At 51.1% G+C, this 20,364-nt stretch overlaps 1 protein-coding gene across 6 annotated transcripts in view; it reads right to left on the bottom strand.

The window, feature by feature from the left end:
* CBFA2T3 (CBFA2/RUNX1 partner transcriptional co-repressor 3) overlaps positions 1-20,364 on the bottom strand; it is a 97,107-nt gene that overhangs the window by 37,164 nt on the left and 39,579 nt on the right. For all 6 annotated transcript variants that reach the window (XM_060254242.1, XM_060254241.1, XM_060254240.1 and 3 more), the window contains exon 2: positions 7,528-7,674. In XM_060254242.1, coding sequence (XP_060110225.1) covers positions 7,528-7,648 — 121 coding nt within the window. In that variant the 5' untranslated portion in view covers positions 7,649-7,674. The remainder of the gene's footprint in view (positions 1-7,527; positions 7,675-20,364) is intronic.

Below are 20,364 nucleotides of genomic sequence, written 5' to 3' on the forward strand. Positions count from 1 at the left end.
CCCCCTCCCTGTGCCTCTGCGAGCTTCGCAGAACTGCTCTCTGGATGGCCAATGTCACTTGGGGTATCCGCACAGAGGACCGCGACAGAGACCAGGCAGCCATGAAGGCCGGGATTTCTGCAGCAGATCGGAGCCAGGCCCGACCCCACCCCTGCCTGCAAAGAGCCCCTCCTCCCCCCCATCACCTCAAAGTGCTTGCCATGCACTTGCAGCATCAGAGTGTGTGTGTGTGTGGGGGGACCCTGCAGTCATGGTGGGCACAGTTGCCAATCCCCAGGTGGGGGCAGGGGGTCCCCCAGTTTGGAGGCCCTCCCCCCACTTCAGGGTCATCAAAAAGCTGGGCGAGGGGAGGAAAGGAACTCTCTGCTGGGCACTCCATTATTCCCGATTCCCTTAGGGCATAGTGGAGAATTGATGTGTGAGTATCTGGGGCTCTGGGGGAAGCTGTCTTTTGAAGTATAGACACTACATTTGCAGCATACCATTCAGTATCTCTCCCCAAAAGACCCTCCAAGTTTCAAAATGATTGGACTAGGGGGTCCAATTCTATGAGCCCCCAAAGAAGGTGCCCCTATCCTTCATTATTTCCAACGGAGGGAAGGCATTTAGAAGGTGCGTGGCCCCTTTAAATGTGATGGCCAGAACTCCCTTTGGAGTTCAATTCTGCTTGTCACAGCCTTGCTCCTGGCTCCACCCCCAGGGTCTCCTGGCTCTGCCCCCCAAATCTCCTGGCTCCACCCCCAAAGCCTCCAGACATTTCTTGAATTGGACTTGGCAAGCCTCATGGTAGGGGATTTTTTTCTCAGGGGGAGGGGGCAGGGTAGCCCTTGATACGAAGCACCAACTGCTTTGAAGAGCAGAGCTTCTGCTGCCCAAGAACGATTAACAGCAAACCCATCAGATCACAAGACGGGCAGAATCTGATTTCTAATTAGAGAGCGAACATCTGGTTCAAAAAGCACGACCACGGTTGACTCAGAACTGCCACTCAGAATCCAGGGGTGGGGGGAGAATCCCACCCCCAACCTACAAGGAAGAAGGAGGGGAAGGCATTTATTTTCCTAATCGTAGGAGACTTCGCGGCAGGAAGGCCAATGCGGTTTGGAGGAGAGGAGAAGCAGGCAGAGTGGGGCAGGGGAAGGTATATTTTTATCTCTCTGTAAGTAAGTAAGGATCTGTGAATTTTGACGTGGGCTGCGTGGCCTGCAGTTGAAGGCTAAAGACATCTTGGAGCAAGCAAGAGACATTTCGTTGCACGTGTATGGCTGTGAGAATTGGACCATAAGGAAGGCTGAGCGCAGAAGAATAGATGCTTTTCGTGCTGGAGAAGACTCTTGAGAGTCCCTTGGACTGCAAGAAGATCCAATCAGTCAGTCCTAAGTGAAACCAACCCAGACTGTTCCCTGGAAGGTCAGATGCTGAAGCTGAAGCTCAAATACTTTGGCCACCCAATGAGAAAGGAGCACTCCCTGGAGAAGACCCTGATGCTAGGAAAGACAGAAGGCAAAAGAAGAAGGGGACGGCAAAAGATGAGAGGCGGGACAGCATTACTGATGTAACAAACAAGAATTTGAGCAGACGTCGGAGGGTGGTGGAAGACAGGAGGGCCTGGCGTGACTTGGTCTGTGGGGTCGCAAAGAGTCAGACTCGACTGTGCGACTGAACAGCAACCAAAAAGAGCTGCCCATCTGCCACCGCCTCTCTCTCCTTTGAGAAGAACCGGGCAAGGGCTGCACAGTGCAGGCTCCCTTTGCTGCCACGGAGGTTGCATTTGCACCCCACAGTGCAAACCCCACAGGTGAGCTGCATGATGCGCCTGTGAGCAACTGCATATGCGAGCTTCCCTACAGACAGGTGCAGTTGCGGGGCTAGCAGCCTCTGTGAGCAGGGCTGGGGGTCAGGAGCCCAGTTTTGGCCAAGGCTGCGAGAACGAGGCACAGCGGAAATGTCCAAAGTGTCGGATTCTCGGTTGCAAACACAGAGGCCCACATATGGAGCCGCCTCTTCTGGAATCCCTGGCACGCTTCTACAAGCAGGCCAGATGAGGCCACGCACAGCTCCAGAGGACCCACCCAGGCAAACACAGCGGGGAGGAAACGGCTTGCTTTTGCGGTCGGTCTTGGACTGCAGGGCAAGCAGCTGGCTGGCCACGATCCATGGCAGGGCACCAGTTGTGTGGGCTTGCAGCAGAGCCAGGGCTGTGTTCCATCTGCCCACAAGTGCAACGTGCAAGAACCTGGCACAGAGTCCAGCATCTGCCACTTTGTGAACGGAAGCCAAAGAAACAGGAGGCCCTTGGCAAAAGGTACTACGTGGGCTCTGCGGCAGGTTTCCCAAGAACGGACTGGGGGGAGCTGGGAATGGAGGTTGGGGGATGGCATCGTCTCCCCACACTTGTCTCCTCCCCCCTTCTCCCTAACCAACCAACCCCCCTTTTTTTTTCCTTTTGAAAACCTGGATCTTGCAAATGGCATGTCCTAAGAAAACTCCTCTGAATCATGCTGTTTATTCTGGCACCAGAATGCGCTGCAGATTGGCAGGGGGTGGGAACATGTTGCAGGGAAAGAGCCTAAATAAATGCATCAGAATGCTTTCTTTCTGGGCTGAGTGGCCACAGGTGAATCCCACAGGAGAGTTCTGTGAGATGAATCATACAGCAGTTGGAAGCCACAAGCCCTTAAAGAGGACCCAGCGTCGCTGCGGAACTACTCCTGGTCTCCATTTTGCCAACCTGTCGTGCAGTGGGGAGGATGTCAGTCTATGACTGGGAAGATCTGTGTTCAAATCCTTGCTCAGCATGAAGTGTAGAATCACAGGATCACAGAGTTGGAAGGGACCCTCCAGGGTCATCTAGTCCAACCCCCTGCACAATGCAGGGAACTCACAAACCCCTCCCCCTAAATTCACAGGATCCTCATTGCTGTCAGATGGCCATCTAGCCTCTGTTTAAAAACCTCCAAGGAAGGAGAGCCCGCCACCTCCCAAGGAGGAAGCCTGTTCCACTGAGGAACCCCTCTAAACTCACAAACCCCTCACCCTAAATTCACAGGATCTGCATTGCTGTCAGGTGGCCATCTAGCCTCTGTTTAAAAACCTCCAAGGAAGGAGAGCCCGCCACCTCCCAAGGAGGAAGCCTGTTCCACTGAGGAACCCCTCTAAACTCACAAACCCCTCCCCCTAAATTCACAGGATCTGCATTGCTGTCAGGTGGCCATCCAGCCTCTGTTTAAAAACCTCGAAGGAAGGAGAGCCCGCCACCTCCCAAGGAGGAAGCCTGTTCCACTGAGGAACCCCTCTAAACTCACAAACCCCTCACCCTAAATTCACAGGATCTGCATTGCTGTCAGGTGGCCATCCAGCCTCTGTTTAAAAACCTCCAAGGAAGGAGAGCCCACCACCTCCCAAGGAGGAAGCCTCTTCCTCTGTGACTGTGTAGTCTAACCTGTGTAGCCTAGACTGTGTAGTCTAACCCTAAATTGGGAAGAGAGAACTTTTCACCTGAACTCCTTGGAGGAAAGGCAGGAGAAAAGTGTCTTAGGTAAAGAATGGGTGATTTCAATTGGGGCTCCTCCAGGTGCAACACTGGAACACCAGGACTTGTGGAATACAATAATGCCTCTGAGCATGTGCCGAAGAGCGGCAACACAGCACTGCATGCAGGGCCAGCCCTAGGCAAGGCTAATTCCTGGAGCCCCCCTGCACTGATAATGCCACTGAGTCACATGAGGGGCTCCCAGTTTGGCACCCCCAGAAGGCCAACGCCCTAGGCAACTGCTTAGTTTATCTAGTGGCAGAGCCAGCCTTGCCTGCATGGTTTTTTTTTGGTGGGGGGGGGAGGTATCTTCTTGAAAATTCTCGCCTCTTTTTTAAGCATTTCAACCTGGGCCCGGCTAGCTGTCAACTGGGGTCCACACTGGTTGCCCCCCAAACTGACTTCGCTCCCTGTTCATTCCCTGTTTGGGGTAGTGGGTAAGTGTAGTGGTTAGACCCAGTTTGGTGTAGTGGTGAAGCGTGCAGACTTTTATCTGGAAGAACCGCGTTTGATTCCCTACCCCTCTGCTTGCAGCTGCTGGAATGGCCTTGGGTCAGCCATAGCTCTGGCAGAGTTGTCCTTGAAAGGGCAGCTGTTGGGAGAGCTCTCTCAGCCCCACTCACCACGCAGGGTGTCTGTTGTGGGGGGAGGAAGATAAAGAATATTGTGAGCCACTCTGAGACTCTGTCCTTGAAAGGGCAGCTGCTTTGAGAGCCCTCTCCAGCCCCACCCACCTCACAGGGTGTCTGTTGTGGGGGAGGAAGGGAAAGGAGATGGTGAGCCGCTCTGAGACTCTGAGTGGAGGGCAGAATATAAATCCAATGTCTTCTTCTTCTTCTAACTTCCTAATTGCAAATTCCATTCTTGTTCTTCCACGGCGTGGTGGCTGGCATCCCAAAAAGCAGGCTCTTCCCAGCAGCTGCTTTCCTGGCACTGCCAGCCTGGTGCCAGATGGCACTGCCATGAGTTTGCAGGGAGAAGCTGCACGAGGCAAGAAGCCGCCAGAGCGGAGGTGGACAGTATCCAAGCTCGCCCACCCTGGCATCGGAAGCAGCTTGGAGGCCGCCGACAACCGGAACTGTTGTGCCTGAGGAAGGATTAGCCAGAGGGGAACAGAGACCAGCCCTGCGTCTTCTGCAATGTTCTACACCCATCCTGAGTTTCAGACATGCGGGACACTCCATTACACCCTAATGGGTAGAATTGACATGTGAGTATCTGGGGCTCTAGGAGGGCTGTTTTTGAGGTAGAGGCAGCAAATTTTCAGCATAGCATTTGGTGCATCTCCTCAAAAAAACAATCCAGGTTTCAAAAAGATTGGACCAAAGGGTCCAATTCTATGAGCCCCCAAAGAAGGTGCCCCCATTATTTCCAATGAAGGGAAGGCATTTTAAAGGTGCGTGTTCCCTTTAAATGTGATGGCCAAAACTCCCTTTGGAGTTCAATTGTGTTTGTCACACCCATGCTCCTGGCCCCACCCCAAAGTCTCCTGGCCCACCCCAAAGTCTCCTGGCTCCACCTCCAAAGTCTCCTGGCTCCACCCCCAAAGCCCCCAAATATTTCCTGAATTGGACCTGGCAGCTGATTTCCAGCAGGCTTCAGTTCTGGAAACAAAGTAAGAAAAAGGACAGGGCTGAGACTGGGTTGCCAACTCCAAATTGGGAAAGACCTGGAGATTAAAGGTGGAGTCAGGAGAAGGCGGGGTGTGGGGAGGGGAGGGAGCTCAGCAGGGGACCATGCCCATGAGTCACTCTGGGGGAACTGCGCTCTGTTGTCCGCAGATCAGTTGGAATTCCAGGAGATCTCAAGGCCCCAGATGGAGGTTGGCAAGCCTAGTGACTGACCAAGGCAATGCAGCCAGAGCTGGCTAAAGGATTCGGGACACCCTGGGCAAACTGCCCCCCCCCTTTATTCATAATAGAGAAAAATGAGTGCAATATTTTATACTTTCATTTATATGAGAGATATATCATGTTTTAAAAAACATTCACTTCTGCTTTGGCGCCCTCAAAGCCTGGCGCCCTGGGAAGCCACCTAGTTCATCTGTACTGTGGTCACAACAGCCCTGCTGCAGCCACTACTGCTGGTCAGTGCACTCAGTCTGAGGAATGGGCAGTTGCTCTGGCCCTCGCTGCCCTCTAAACTCTGGCCCTTACTGCCCTCTAACTCTGGCCCTCACTGCCCTCTAACTCTGGCCCTCACTGCCCTCTAAATCTGGCCCTCACTGCCCTCTAACTCTGGCCCTTACTGCCCTCTAACTCTGGCCCTTACTGCACTCTAACTCTGGCCCTCACTGCCCTCTAAACTGTGGCCCTCACTGCCCTCTAAACTCTGGCCCTCACTGACCTCTAAACTCTGACCCTTACTGCCCTCTAAACTCTGCCCCCCACTTCCCCTAAACTCTGGCCCTTACTTCCCTCTAAACTCTGGTCCTTACGGCCCTCTAACTCTGACCCTCACTGCCCCTAAACTCTGGCCCTTACTGCCCTCTAAACTCTGGTCCTTACTGCCCTCTAACTCTGACCCTCACTGCCCCTAAACTCTGGCCCTTACTGCCCTCTAAACTCTGACCCTCACTGCCCCTAAACTCTGGCCCTTACTGCCCTCTAAACTCTTGTCCTTACTGCCCTCTAACTCTGATCCTCACTACCCTCTAAACTCTGGCCCTCACTGCCCCTAAACTCTGGCCCTTATTGCCCACTGGCCTTCACTGCCCTTATGACTGCAAGGGTCTTCCTCCTGGATGGGCCAAGATCAATTTGCCTGGCTCCCGGCTCCTGGTTCCCTCCGGCAATTATATCGGGCAACTTGAGAGAGCTCTCCTGTCTCCTCTGCCATTCCAGGAGGCCACCATTCCTTTAAGCAAGCCATGCAGCCCAGTCAAGCGCACTTCAGTGTAGCCCAACTAACTCTGGTGAAGTGGAGCAAACAGGGCCAACCCTGAGTCGGTGAAGGGACTGAACGACTAGTTCTGAATGTAGAGGAATCTGGGTAGCACCTGAAAGACCAGCCACATTGTATTTCAGCACCAGCGCCTGTGGACTAGAGAAGAAGAAGAAGAATGCAGAGTTATACCCCACCCTTCTCTCTGGATCAGAGACTCAGGACGGCTTACAATCTCCTTTCTCTTCTTCCCCCACAACAGACACCCTGGGAGGTGGGTGGGGCTGAGAGAGCTCTCCCAGCAGCTGCCCTTTCAAGTACAACTTTGTGAGAGCTATGGCTGACCCAAGGCCATTCCAGCAGCTGCTAGTGGAGGAGTGGGGAATCAAACCCAGTTCTCCCAGATAAGAGACCGCACACTTAACCACTACACCAAACTGAGCAGGGGTCCCCAACCTGGGCCGTGGACTGGTTCTGGTCTGCAGCCTGTTAGCAACTGGGCCGCGGAGTGAAGAAGAAGAAGAATTGCAGATTTATACCCTGCCCTTCTCCCTGAATCAGAGACTCAGAGCGGCTTACAATCTCCTATGTCTTCTCCCCCCACAACAGACGCCCTGTGAGGCGTGTGGGGCTGACTCTCACAGCAGCTGCCCTTTCAAGGACAACTCCTGCGAGAGCTCTGGCTGAACCAAGGCCATTCCAGCAGGAGCATGTGGAGGAGTGGGGAAATCAAACCTGGTTCTCCCAGATAAGAGTCTGCACACTTAACCACTAACCAGACTGGCCCTCTGTGAGGCAGAGACCTTCACCTACTCCTTATTTAAAGACCCCCATGGAGGGGGGCAGGTATGGGGTGTGGGGGCAGCCTGGCACAGCAAAATCCCCAGCATCCTCACCCCCACCCGTCTGGTTCCTGGCACCAAAAAGGTTGGGGACCACTGGACTAGAGCCACGAAGTCCTGTTCCTGCACTGTTGCCACAACCCTGAAGAAGGGAGCAAGGGATGCTCTTAGAGACAGTGCGTAAGAGGATGCAGAGAGAGGCTCCTTCCTTTAGCCAGAAGGGCTGTCCCACTGGACAAGGGGGGTGGATCTGGTTGGATGGCTACTCACTCGGGTTTGGCGTGAAGGTGGGGTGTCGAGTCGCTCCCTGCGTGGCGGCTGGTGACGGTGGCGGCATATTTGGTGGCGTGGATCGGGACTGTGTCTTCACATCTGCCGGTGAGTCCGGCATTCTTGCTGCTTTCTTCTCTGAACTACCTGCAAAGGGGGGAAAGGAAAGAAGAGAAGGAGGGGAGGAAAGAGGTGAGTAGGGTCACAGCATCGCCCAGAAAGGGGAAGTACCCCTTTGGGATGGAAACGCATGAAAATGTCCCAATGGATCAGGCCCACGGGGATCAGAGTCATAGGACATGGAGCTCCCAACTTCCAGGTAGAGTCTGGAGATCCCCCAGAATTCCAGCAGAATTCCAAACTACAGAGATCAATTCCTCTGGAGAAAATGGCTGTTTTGGATGGTGGAGTCCTCTGCATTATAGACCCTGCTGAACTCTTTCTCCTCCCAATCAGGGCCAGACCTTCCACTAGACAACTGCCGAGGGCGGCAGCGTACAGGAATTGTCAAAATTATTAGACTACAACAAAAGACTTATACTATAAAAATTTAAAATGGATTATATACAGTTCAGACAAAATAATATGGGACAATTTATGTAAAGAAAATATTGTACATAAGAACATCAGAGAAGCCCTGTTGAATCAGGCCAGTGGCCCATCCAGTCCAACACTCTGTGTCACAGAAGAACATAAGAGAAGCCCTGTTGGATCAGGCCAAAGGCCCCTCCAGTCCAACACTCTGTGTCACAGAAGAACATAAGAGAAGCCACGTTGGATCAGGCCAATGGCCCAGCCAGTCCAGCATTCTGTGTCACAGAAGAACATAAGCGAAGCCCTGTTGGATCAGGCCAGTGGCCCATCCAGTCCAACACTCTATGTCACATAAGAACATTAGAGAAGCCATGTTGGATCAGGCCAATGGCCCATCCAGTCCAACACTCTGTGTCACATAAGAGAAGCCACGTTGGATCAGGCCAATGGCCCATCCTGTCCAACACTCTATGTCACATAAGAACATTAGAGAAGCCATGTTGGATCAGGCCAATGGCCCACCCAGTCCAACACTCTGTGTCACATAAGAACATAAGAGAAGCCATGTTGGATCAGGCCAATGGCCCACCCAGTCCAACACTCTGTGTTACATAAGAACATAAGAGAAGCCCTGTTGGATCAGGCCAGTGGCCCCTCCAGTCCAACACTCTGTGTCACATAAGAGAAGCCCTTTTGGATCAGGCCAGTGGCCCATCCATTCCAACACTCTGTGTCACATAAGAGAAGCCCTGTTGGATCAGGCCAGTGGCCCCTCCAGTCCAACACTCTGTGTCACATAAGAACATAAGAGAAGCCACGTTGGATCAGGCCAATGGCCCATCCTGCCCAACACTCTGTGTCACAGAAGAACATAAGAGAAGCCCTGTTTGTTCAGGCCAGTGGCCCCTCTAGTCCAACACTCTGTGTCACAGAAGAACATAAGAGAAGCCCTGTTGGATCAGGCCAGTGGCCCATCCATTCCAACACTCTGTGTCACATAAGAACATAAGAAAAGCCATGTTGGGTCAGGCCAGTGGCCCCTCCAGTCCAACACTCTGTGTCACATAAGAACATAAGAGAAGCCCTTTTGGATCAGGCCAATGGCCCATCCAGTCCAACACTCTGTGTCACATAAGAGAAGCCATGTTGGATCAGGCCAGTGGCCCCTCCAGTCCAACACTCTGTGTCACAGAAGAACATTAGAGAAGCCCTGTTGGATCAGGCCAATGGCCCCTCCAGTCCAACACTCTGTGTCACAGAAGAACATTAGAGAAGCCCTGTTGGATCAGGCCAGTGGCCCCTCCAGTCCAACACTCTGTGTCACATAAGAACATAAGAGAAGCCCTGTTGGATCAGGCCAGAGGCCCATCCAGTCCAACACTCTGTGTCACAGAAGAACATAAGAGAAGCCATGTTGGATCAGGCCAGTGGCCCCTCCAGTCCAACACTCTGTGTCACAGAAGAACATAAGAGAAGCCCTGTTGGATCAGGCCAGAGGCCCATCCAGTCCAACACTCTGTGTCACAGAAGAACATAAGAGAAGCCATGTTGGATCAGGCCTGTGGCCCCTCCAGTCCAACACTCTGTGTCACACAGTAGAATTATCCTTGTGTTCTTGGAAAGTATTTTATCCAAAATAAGGTCAGAATGTGTTGTGCTCTTTATTTTCCCATTTCCCCTATCTCCCACCCTAAAACTTTTCTGAAACTAATAAAACTTTGGTAATCATAACAGTGGGGTTGTGGGGTGATGACCGTGACCCTGAAGCGATCAGTGCGAGGGACGGCTTGGGGGCGGGACAAGCAAGCCGCCTCTGACAGCTGCCAATCCTCAGCAACGACACCTGCCCCTAGACCTGGAGGCCGCCCAGTTCAGTCTGCTCTCCCCTCCATTACAGAGGATGCACTCGAGGTTGACGGCTCGGCACAAGTGGGCCAGCAGCTGTGGCAGTCTGTCAAAGCACTTCACGGCGGCAAGGCCCTGCCAAGACCCAGATGAGAACCAAAGAAGGCAAGCATCCCCTTTCCCGCCCCTGCCTGGGGTCAGCCAGCGTCTCCTCTAGGTGACACTGCCTTTTAGAAGACTGGCAGAACTTTCGAGCAGACGGTGGGGCTGATAAACTCCGGTCTGTGGCATGTGATTAATCCACTCCCAACTGTTGCACGATTAATTGAACCTTGCAAGGGAGAGAGAGAGAGAGAGAGAAGATGCTGTCCGGGCTAAATAAAGCCACAACCTCAGCCTAACAAGAGATGTTTATTGGGGTTTGTGGAACAACTTTAGCTGGTTCTTGTGGAAGAGCCTCTCTGTCATGGAGACTGGATGCCTCGATCCTGCAGGGAGCTGAGGCCAGGGTGCCTGAAAATGTCTTCCTGAGGCAACTGTTGACTTTGGAGAGCTTGGCTCCAGGCAGCGGGCACAGGTGGAGAATGCATGCATTGATTGGATCCTCTTGCAGCTCTGCCACCGACCCAGCTGATAGGGTCACGCTTCAAGCCCTGATCCAGGTGAATTCAGCAGTTGGTACGGGCAGGCGGTATCAGCTGGGGCTGGATTTAGCGGCCTGCTTCATGAACAGAGGGCAGCATTAGCGGGCACGATGTGCCTACTTTGCCCAGACAACTTCCACCTTTCTCTCTTGGTGCATCCTGGGGGTGGGAGGGAGGGGTGGGAAAGCACCATCCCTTTCTGGCTGCGTTCTCCCAGCTCTACATGATTGTGCTGCACTGCAGAACTAGAAATGTGGGCAAGTATGCTCAAAGCTGGCATCTCCCTGTGACAAAAATACTGGATCCCCGGCTGCATGCACAGCTTAAGCACTGGAACCGTAGCTCCTGCAGCCTCCATACTATATTGCCCCAAAGGAGTTTCCCAGAAACTGTTGCAGAAGGGAACAGAGGTGCCGGCGGAAGGGAACACCGTTCTCTCAGGGATCTCAGCTGGATGTGATTTAAAAGGGTCTCCTTCCCATTTCCTCTCTCTCTCTGGCACTTACACACAGACACCTCACTATTTCCATCCTATTGTGATGTAAGGCTGCCAATCCCCAAGTGGGTGAAATATAAGAAACCACTGTGCGATATACACTTCAAATACTCCTACAACACATATTTTTCGTCTCACTTGCTTATTTTGTATTCATTACATTCATGAAATGCAATCTTACAATGCTTCTAAAGAGTCCAAAGTCCATCATTAATCTATTCCTTAAAGAAATAGTCCATATTCAGGATGCTGTGAATTTAGCGTAGTGGGTAAGTGTAGTGTAGTGGATATAGGAATTTAGTGTAGTGGATAAGTGTAGCGTAGTGGATATAGGAATTTAGTGTAGTGGATATAGTGTAGTGGATAGTTTGGTGTAGTGGATAAGTGCGCGGACTCTTATCTGGGAGAACCGGGTTTTATTCCCCACTCTTTCACTTGAACCTGCTGAAATGGCCTTGGGTCAGCCAGAGCTTTCATAGAAGCTGTCCTTGAAAGGGTAGCTGCTGTAAAAGCACTCTCAGCTCCACGTACCTCACAGGGTGTTTGTTGTGGGTGGGTGGGAGGTAGAGGAGATTGTGACTGCTCTGAGACTCTGAGATTCAGAGTATAGGGCGGGATATAAATCCAAAATTTTCTCTATTGGTACAAAGCCCTACTGTGTCCAGACGTCCTGTGCTGGCAAACGCAGGCAGTATTCAATAGAACTTGACTTATTCTTGAGGCAGCAGACCTCTGTTCAACAAGTGTGGCTACACGATTCCTAGGTATAGCTTGCGTTTCATAAGCCACTTCCTCTGGCCACAGAACCTATGCAGGAACCCGTGCTCCAGCGACAGCTCTTTTCTGCTGTGCTTAGTCAATCTATCTGTGCAAATGGTTCTTACGAGAATGCATGCATTTATTGGATCATCTTGCAGCTCTGCCACCAACTCTCCCTCCCCAGGTAGGGGCAGGTTTGGAGGCCCTCCCCCCACTTCAGAGTCATCAGACAGCACTCCATGATTCCCTATGGAGACCAATTACCACAGAGCAGGGGTGACCAACGGTAGCTCTCCAGATGTTTTTGCCTACAACTCCCATCAGTCCCAGACATTGGTCACGCTGGCTGGGGCTGATGGGAGTTGTAGGCAAAAAAACATCTGGAGAGCTACCGTTGGCCACCCCTGCCATAGAGTATAGTGGAGGATGAATCTGTGGGTATCTGGGGCTCTTGGATGGGGGCTGTTTCTGGAGGTAGAGGCATCAAATTTCAGCATAGCATCCAGTGCTTCTCCTCAAAATGCTCCCCAATCAAAAAGATTGGACCAGGGGGTCCAATTCTATGAGCCCCCAAAGAAAGTGCCCCTGTCCATTATTTCCAAATGGAGGGAAGGCATTTAAAAGGCATGTGGTCCCTTTAATTGTGATGGCGAGAACTTACTTCGGAGTTCAATCATGCTTGTCACACCCTTGCTCCTAGCTTCACCCTCAAAGTTTCCTGGCTCCACCCCCAAAGTCTCCTGGCTCCACCCCCAAAGTCCCCAGCTATTTCTTGAGTCCACTTCATCTACCATCTCTGTAAGCCAATGGGGAGTGAAGGTGGTGCAGTAGAGCCTGATCTTGTCAGATCTCAGAATCTAAGCAGGGTCGGTAGTTGGATGGGAGACCACCATGGAAGACTCTGCAGAGGAAGGAATGGCCAGCCACTCTGCTTCTCCCTTGCCTTGGCTGGGGTTGCCCGAAGTCAGTTGTCCTTATGCGTGTAGAACTAAATGCCCTGAGCTCTGGACTGCAGAGAGAGGGCAGGAAAGTGCCCCGTGAATGGCCAGGCCTTGTGCAAAACTGCTCCAAAAAAGGCAAACCTGCAACGCTGTATTCAAAGCAGAGCCCTCAAGGGCCCCTGCCCAGCAGACCACTGGGCCCCCCTCTGGAAAGGCTCCCCCTTCCTCCAAAGAGCTCCACTCTGCTCTGGCCCTGAGCCAGCGATGGAGCCTCCCCGCCAGGGCAGCCGTCTCTCTTCGCCATTCCCAGCATGTGGCTGAGTTTGGGCCAACAAACATGAGCTTTGCCGGTTATAAATCAGCTCATGAAGCAGCTCAGGCTGAGGCCAAGGAGAGGGAGGGAAAGGGGGCTCCCCACCCGTCTTGGCTTCTCAGCGTCCCTTTGGCTCTGAAGCAGGCGGGCCATCTATCTCCAAGCGACAGGAAAATGGCATTACCCTTCAGCTAGCCTCTGTCCCTGTCCGTCTGCCCGCCAGTCTCTGAAGTTCATGTTTAATCCTGCCCTGGAGCTTAGCACCAGGGCTTTTTTGTTGAAAAAGCCCAGCAGGAACCCATTTACATTTTAGGCCACACCCCTGACATCACCATCGTCTCACACATGAATTCATTTGCATATTAGGCCACACCCCTTGATGACACCATTGTTTTGCACAGGGTTTTTTGTAGAAAAAGCTCAGCAGGAATTTATTTGCATATTAGGCCACACCCCCTGATGACACCAGTGTTTTGCACAGGGGGGGGGTTGTAGAAAAAGCCCAGCAGGAATTCATTTGCATATTAGACCGCACCCCCTGATGGCACCATTGTTTAGCACAAGGTTTGTTTTGCTTCTCATGTTCAGGTGTGCCCAGATATCACCTTAAATGCATGCATGCACCCCAAAAAGTTGTATGTGAAGAGGCCTTTTGTGCCCATGAAAGGCCCTGTGTCCAATAAACAACTTTTTGCTCTTTTTTGTACTGAATAAGAGCCACCAATTCTCTCAAGAAGAACCTGCCTTTGGCTGTGTCCAGACCGGCAGTTTTAGCCTACACAGGGACAGTTCACAGACTTTAAAAAATCAAGTCCAAACATACACATTTGCCTCCCACCCAGCTCCTGTACTCAACCTGCCCTTTGTCAGCTCTGAGGTGGCTCAAAAAGCTTCCACTTAGGAAGCGGTAGCAAATTCTTTTGCCCCGGTAGCAAATTCTTTTGCCCCACACCATCTGCCTTTTCGGGCGTCTGAATGCTGGCAAGTGCAAGCAAGGCGGATTGGCGGTGTAAACCCACCAATCTGCTCTAGGCGCTCACAAATATTCTTTTAAAAAAACCTGCCCTTGGTGCATGGATGCATGACCTCATGGCCACTAAAAAGTGTAAGGAACTTCCTTTAAAATTTCAATAAAAATGTAAGGAACAAACGAAGCTCAAACCACACTAAGGGGATGGTGTGTGACAACCAAAGCGCTCCTCGTGCGAGATACAGGCGCCTTGCGTCTGATCACTCATATGAACATATGAAGCTGCCTTGTACTGAATCAGACCCTTGGCCCATCAAAGTCAGTATTGTCTTCTCAGACTGGCAGCGGCTCTTCAGGGTCTCAAGCTGAGGTTTTTCACGCCTATTTGCCTGGACCCTTTTTGGGAGATGCCGGGGATTGAACCTGGGACCTTCTGCTTACCAAGCAGATGCTCTACCACTGAGCCACGGTCCCTCCACTCTTTGTCTGCTCCAGTTTGGAGCGCCTCTGGTGCACCTGAAGCTGCCTGTTTGTACCTAGCCTTTATGATGCTTTAAACACCTCAAGGAAAGAGAGTGAGAGAAAGCCTCTAGGCAGGATCCGTTGGCAGAAAGGGGAGAACATCCTTTGGGGGCAGCTGTATTCTTCCTTCCGGCTCTCACTTTAGATTGCTACAGGTTTTCTTCCAGTGAGCATGCTCAGCCTTTAGCTCACACATCCCAACACACCACAGTCACAGGTCTGGCAACCAGCTCTTTGCGGGGGTGGGGGAGCTTTGGCCTTTCCTGGGTTGCCGTAAGGGCTGACATCAAAGGTGCTTTTGTTCCCTAACAGCAACTTCTTCTAAGACGATCCTACTTTGGTCTGTCAACACTCGAGTTCAAGGGCACCTCCGCTCTCAGACATCAAAAGGTCCCTGAATGATTTCACTGGAAAGAGGGGCTTTAAGCAACAAACCTGCCGGCTCTGGCTTTGGCTGCGCTTTCAAGCACTTGATTCCAAAAAAGCGCTCTGCCCCAGACTAGGCATGTGTACAGTGAGGGTCATTCTACCTGCAGGCTGCAACGTTCACAGGTATTTCTTCCCCACTGTAGGCTTAATTGCAGCTTTTAGAGAGGGGAGCATTTCAGTTGGAAAAATGGTCTGGGGGACGGGATAAAACTCTCCACTTCCTCTGCCCTGACTTTGAATCCAGCAGCACCTTCGAGAGCCACACAATTTCTGTGGAGCTTTCAAGAGTCTAAGGTCCCTTTGCACACTGGAAACAGTGGCTGAACATAGCCTAACTCAAACAGGGGGGCACAGTATCTTATTCCATATATACCACAGAGAGCACTGCGTTCAGGCTGAAATCTGTTATTTGTCCCCGGACCAAGGGAAGCCAGACTAAGTTCTATATGGGCCAGGGCCTTCTCAGTGGCAGCACCAATGTTAGGAATGTTCTCCCAGAGGCTGCCAGAGCCCTGCGGGACCTCTCCCAATTCCGCAGGGCCTGCAAAACTAAACTCTTTCGACAGGCCTACAATAACTAATGTGGGAGTAGGCCGTTACTGCTATGTTGCTGAATGACATCATCTTATGTTCTTCTAGCCAGCTTCAAGAAGGGATTGGATAAAAATATGGAGCAGAGGTCCATCAGTGGCTATTAGCCAGTGGCTATTAGCCATGGTGCATATACATACATACATATACATATACATACACACACACACACACACATATATATATATATATATACACACACACACACACACATACACACACACACACACACACACACACACACACACACATATATATATATATATATATATATATATATATTTCTGTGGAGCTTTCAAGAGTCTAAGGTCCCTATGTGTGTGTGTGTGTGGAGCTTTCAAGAGTCTAAGGTCCCTATGTGTGTGTGTGTATACACACACACATATATTGGCCATTGTGTGACACAGAGGGTTGGACTGGATGGGCCATTGGCCTGATCCAACATGGCTTCTCTTATGATCTTATGTTTTTATCTGTAAGTCAGCCAATAGGGTAACAAAGGAATCGAAGAACTGAGATACTGATAAACTGCCTTTGTCATAAAATCTTTCTTCTAGCACCTTTTATGTAGTTTAAATGGTTTTTATTGCTTTATAATTGTATTTTAAACTGTTTTATCATGACTGTTAGCCACCCAGAGTCCTCTTGCAGCGTGAGCGGCATACAAATCTAAAGTAAATAAATAAATTTCAAGACACGGCAATGCTGGACAGCACATCCAATTACCATGTTAGATTACACAGGGAAGCCACTGAAATCCAGAAACACTATTTCAACAGGAAGGAAGAAAGTTTAAAAATGAATAGGGCATGGCTTTCAGTCCTGAAAAACACAAAATGCCCTACAGCTTAAAACAGCACTTGACAAGCTGGAAAACTGGGCTAAAACCAATGAAATCTATTTTAACAGGGAGAAATGTAAAGTTCTGCATTTAGGAAGGAAAAATCCAATGCATGGTTATAGGATGGGGGAGACTTGTCTTAGCAGTAGTATGTGCGAAAAGGGATCTTAGTGGATCATACACTGATCATGAGTCAACAGTGTGATGCGGTGGCTAAAAAGGCAAATGCAATTTTGGGCTGCATCAACAGAAGTATAGTGTCCAGATCACGTGATGTGATGGTATCGCTTTACTCTGCTCTGGTGAGACCTCACCTGGAGTATTGTGTTCAGTTTTGGGCACCACATTTTAAGAAGGATCTAGACAAGCTGGAATGGGTCCCGAAGCGGGTGATGAAGATGGTGAGGGGTCAGGAGACCAAGTCCTATGAGGAAAGGTTGAAGGAGCTGAGCATGTTTAGCTTGGAGAGGTGGTGGCTGAGAGGTGATATGATCAACATCAAGTACTTGAAGGGCTGTCATAGAGAGGATGATGCAGAATTGTTTTCTGTGGCCCCAGAAGGTAGGACCAGAACCAATGGGTTGAAATTAAACCAAAACAGTTTCTGGCTCAACATTAGGAAGAACTTCCTGACCGTTAGAGCAGTTTCTCAGTGGAACAGGCTTCCTTGGGAGGTGGTGGGCTCGCCTTCCTTGGAGGTTTTTAAACAGAGGCTAGATGGCCATCTGACAGCAATGTGGATCCTGTGAATTTAGGGGGGAGGTATTTGTCAATTTCCTGCATTGTGCAGGGGGTTGAACTAGATGACCCTGGAGGTCCCTTCCAACTCTAGGATTCTTCAGATAAGATTAGAATTTCAATAACCAACCCATATACAAAAGAACTCCCTCAGATAAGTTCCTCCATTAGCATCTCACAGCCCAGGAGGCTCCCACAAGACAATGACTCAGCCTTATCCCACCGGCCTGAGTAGATATAAATCCGCTGCCTACCAACTTCTTCTCAATTTGACCCAGAGAAAACTCCAGTCACAGTTGCTGGCAAAAGGTCAGGTCTCACAATGCCAAGACCACGGCCACACAGCCTAGAAAATCTACAACAGCCAAAGGTCCCTTTGTCATGCCGAGCCCCAATCCCAAGCCCAGTTCCTTGGCCCTGACCAGGGTTATAGCCCAGCTGCAAGCACAAAGAACTCGTCAGACCTTGAAGTGAAGCAGAGTTGACTCTGGCAAGAACTTGGATGGGGGAATACCAGAGCCTGGAGGAAGGGCAGGCTTTATCCAGCCAACTCTCTGAATATCCTCCAGGCCCCCAGTAGGGGTTAGTCACCAGAAGTCACCGTGACTACCAGGTGTGCACACGCACACAACACAAATTCCAGCTCCTTGTAGCTGCTTCCAAGTAAGACCCCAGACAGCTTGCCCTTTCCATTTCTCACCCTCATTCTGAGCATCCAGGAGGGATGAATGATGTTGCTCTGAGCTGGCAACCTGGAAGGGAAGGGCCAAGTGATGCCACGGCCACATCTCAGTCTGGTGGATCACGCAAAAGGGCCAGGGAACATCAAGAACCCTGGCCCCGGCTGGCTTCCTTCTGGGTCAGACGGCAACGTGAGCTCACCCCAGGCAGCCAGCTGATGCTTCGGACCCAACAGAAAGTGCACTTCTTGGGCGGGGTGGTGGTGGGTCTGAGCGGGTCTCCAATTCTGGATGTGTTCCAGCAGCTGCAATCGCTCCGCCGAGGCAGCTGAGAGAGGTGGAAAAATGCACCAGACGTGAATGTCAGACACACCCGAGGGAGGTGAAAATGGGCGGCATTCATCTAGGAAGACTGGGGGCAAAGCGAGGTGTTGAAGGGGCCAGGAGGACAGAGGGAAGCCAACGGTTCTGGCTCTGGGGCAGTCTGGCGGGGATGTGGCCAAGCTGAGCAAGCATTCTGTTTCCCCGTTTCCTTCTTGGCATGCCGGGATTTCTGCAGCTGCCATGCAGTGGGTGGGCAGGCAGGGCCTGAGGAGAGCAAGAGACCCACTGCTTCCTGTCTCATTGACTGGAGGACGGCAGAGACTTCCCTTCATCCCAGGTCCCCCTGTCTGCCTTGAAACCAGGGCTTCTTTTGTGGCTGGAACTGCTTTGCATATTAGGCCACACCCTCCTGATGTAGCCAATCCTCCTGGAGCTTACAGCAGGACCTGTAAGAAGAGCCTTGTAAGCTCTTGGAGGATTGGCTACATCAGGGGTGTGTGGCCTAATAGGCAAAGGAGTTCCTGCTACAAAAAAAGCCCTGCTTCGAAACCCTTGGTGGCTGAGAGGAGCGGCACTTGGTTTATCCTTGCATGCACCAGGGCGAAGCATGCTTGTGTGACCAAGATTCCTGAGCGCCACTCTATTGTTGACCCTCGGCTCCTAGAAAGCTCTCCTCAGGCTCCGATCCTGCTTACTTCCAGACTGGCTGCCGCCGATAAATTTCCCGTCCTTCTCCCTGATCCCGTGCTGTTTTTGGAAGTGTTGAGGGGTGAGAAGCATCATGTGAAATGCTGCACATCGCTCCGGCTAATGACAGCATTCCTGCAACCATCGATGCCTGAGAACTCAGCCTGGCTTGGCGCGGGATGGGGCGCCTTCCCCCCCCCCCCCACAAAAATCGCTTCCTGCTTTATTTATAAGCACAGTTCTGAGTGACAGGGCAGAGCTTCACAGCAGCTGAGAGCTTCGCGCAGCAGATGGGAACTGGCAGAAGCCCTGGCATGTCCAGAGAGCTGTCAGTTCTCCCAGACTGCAAGGAGAATAGCGGATCTGGAATGCCAGCAAGCGCCCGGGCATCTGGGGAGCTGCAAAGAGGTGGCAGCAGAGGGTTGCCAAGTCCAACTCAAGAAATGTCTGGGGACTTTGGGGGTGGAGCCAGGAGACTTTGGGGGTGGAGCCAGGAGACTCTGGGGGTGAAGCCGGGAGCAAGCATGATTGAACTCCAAAGGGAGTTCTGGCCATCACATTTAAAGGGACTGCACACCTTTTAAATGCCTTCCTTCCATTTGAAATAATGAAAGGCGGGGGCACCTTCTTTTGGGGCTCACAGAATTGGACCCCCTGGTCCAAACTTTTTGAAGTTGAGGGGGTTTTTTTAGGAGAGGCACCAGATACTATGCTGAAAATGTCATGCCTCTAACTCAAAAAACAGCACCCTCCCCCCCAGATACCCACATATCAATTCTCCATTATACCCAAAGGGAATTGGTCTCCATAGGGAATAATGGCGTTCCCAGCAGACATTTCCCCCCCTGAAGTGGGGGAGGGCCTCTAAACCAGGGGATCCCCTGCCCCCACCTGGGGATTAAAAAGTAACAGAGAAGAGAAACGCGGAAAAGTGGAGCCGGATAAAAGGTACATATCTCCACGAGTAACCAGCGTCAGAACAGAAAAACTATAGAAAAAGAATAAATATTTATAGCAATATGACATGAAACCAATCACAATATAGAAGCCACGCTTGCACCCCAGTTACAAAAAGGCGAAATCGTCCAAAATTACACTGCAGAAGTCCGAGTTCTGGCAGAGTAGTAGTATTCACAGGAGTCCCAAGCTCAAAATCTTCTTGACAACAATTCGATGGAAATATTCCTGTGCAACGAGGCACAAATACAACGCTACAGGGTTGTACTACATTCCCTGTTTCACAATACAAGCTTCCACGAGCTTTACAGTTTCTTTATACATTTTACAAGAGCACTAGGCTTCAGAATTCTTGGCTTGCGCAGGAGTACATCATTATTGGATTGGGCTCCTGCGTGAGCCAATAATTCTGAAGCCTAGTGCTCTTGTAAAACGTATAAAGAAATTGCAAAGCTCGTGGAAGCTTGCATTGTGAAACCGGGAATGTAATACAACCCTGTAGCATTGTATTTTTGCCTCGTTGCACAGGAATATCTCCCTCAAATTGTTGTCAAGAAGATTTGGAG

The sequence above is a fragment of the Heteronotia binoei genome, chromosome 14 (genome assembly GCF_032191835.1).
Source record: "Heteronotia binoei isolate CCM8104 ecotype False Entrance Well chromosome 14, APGP_CSIRO_Hbin_v1, whole genome shotgun sequence".
In the NCBI taxonomy this organism is placed as follows: domain Eukaryota; kingdom Metazoa; phylum Chordata; class Lepidosauria; order Squamata; family Gekkonidae; genus Heteronotia; species Heteronotia binoei.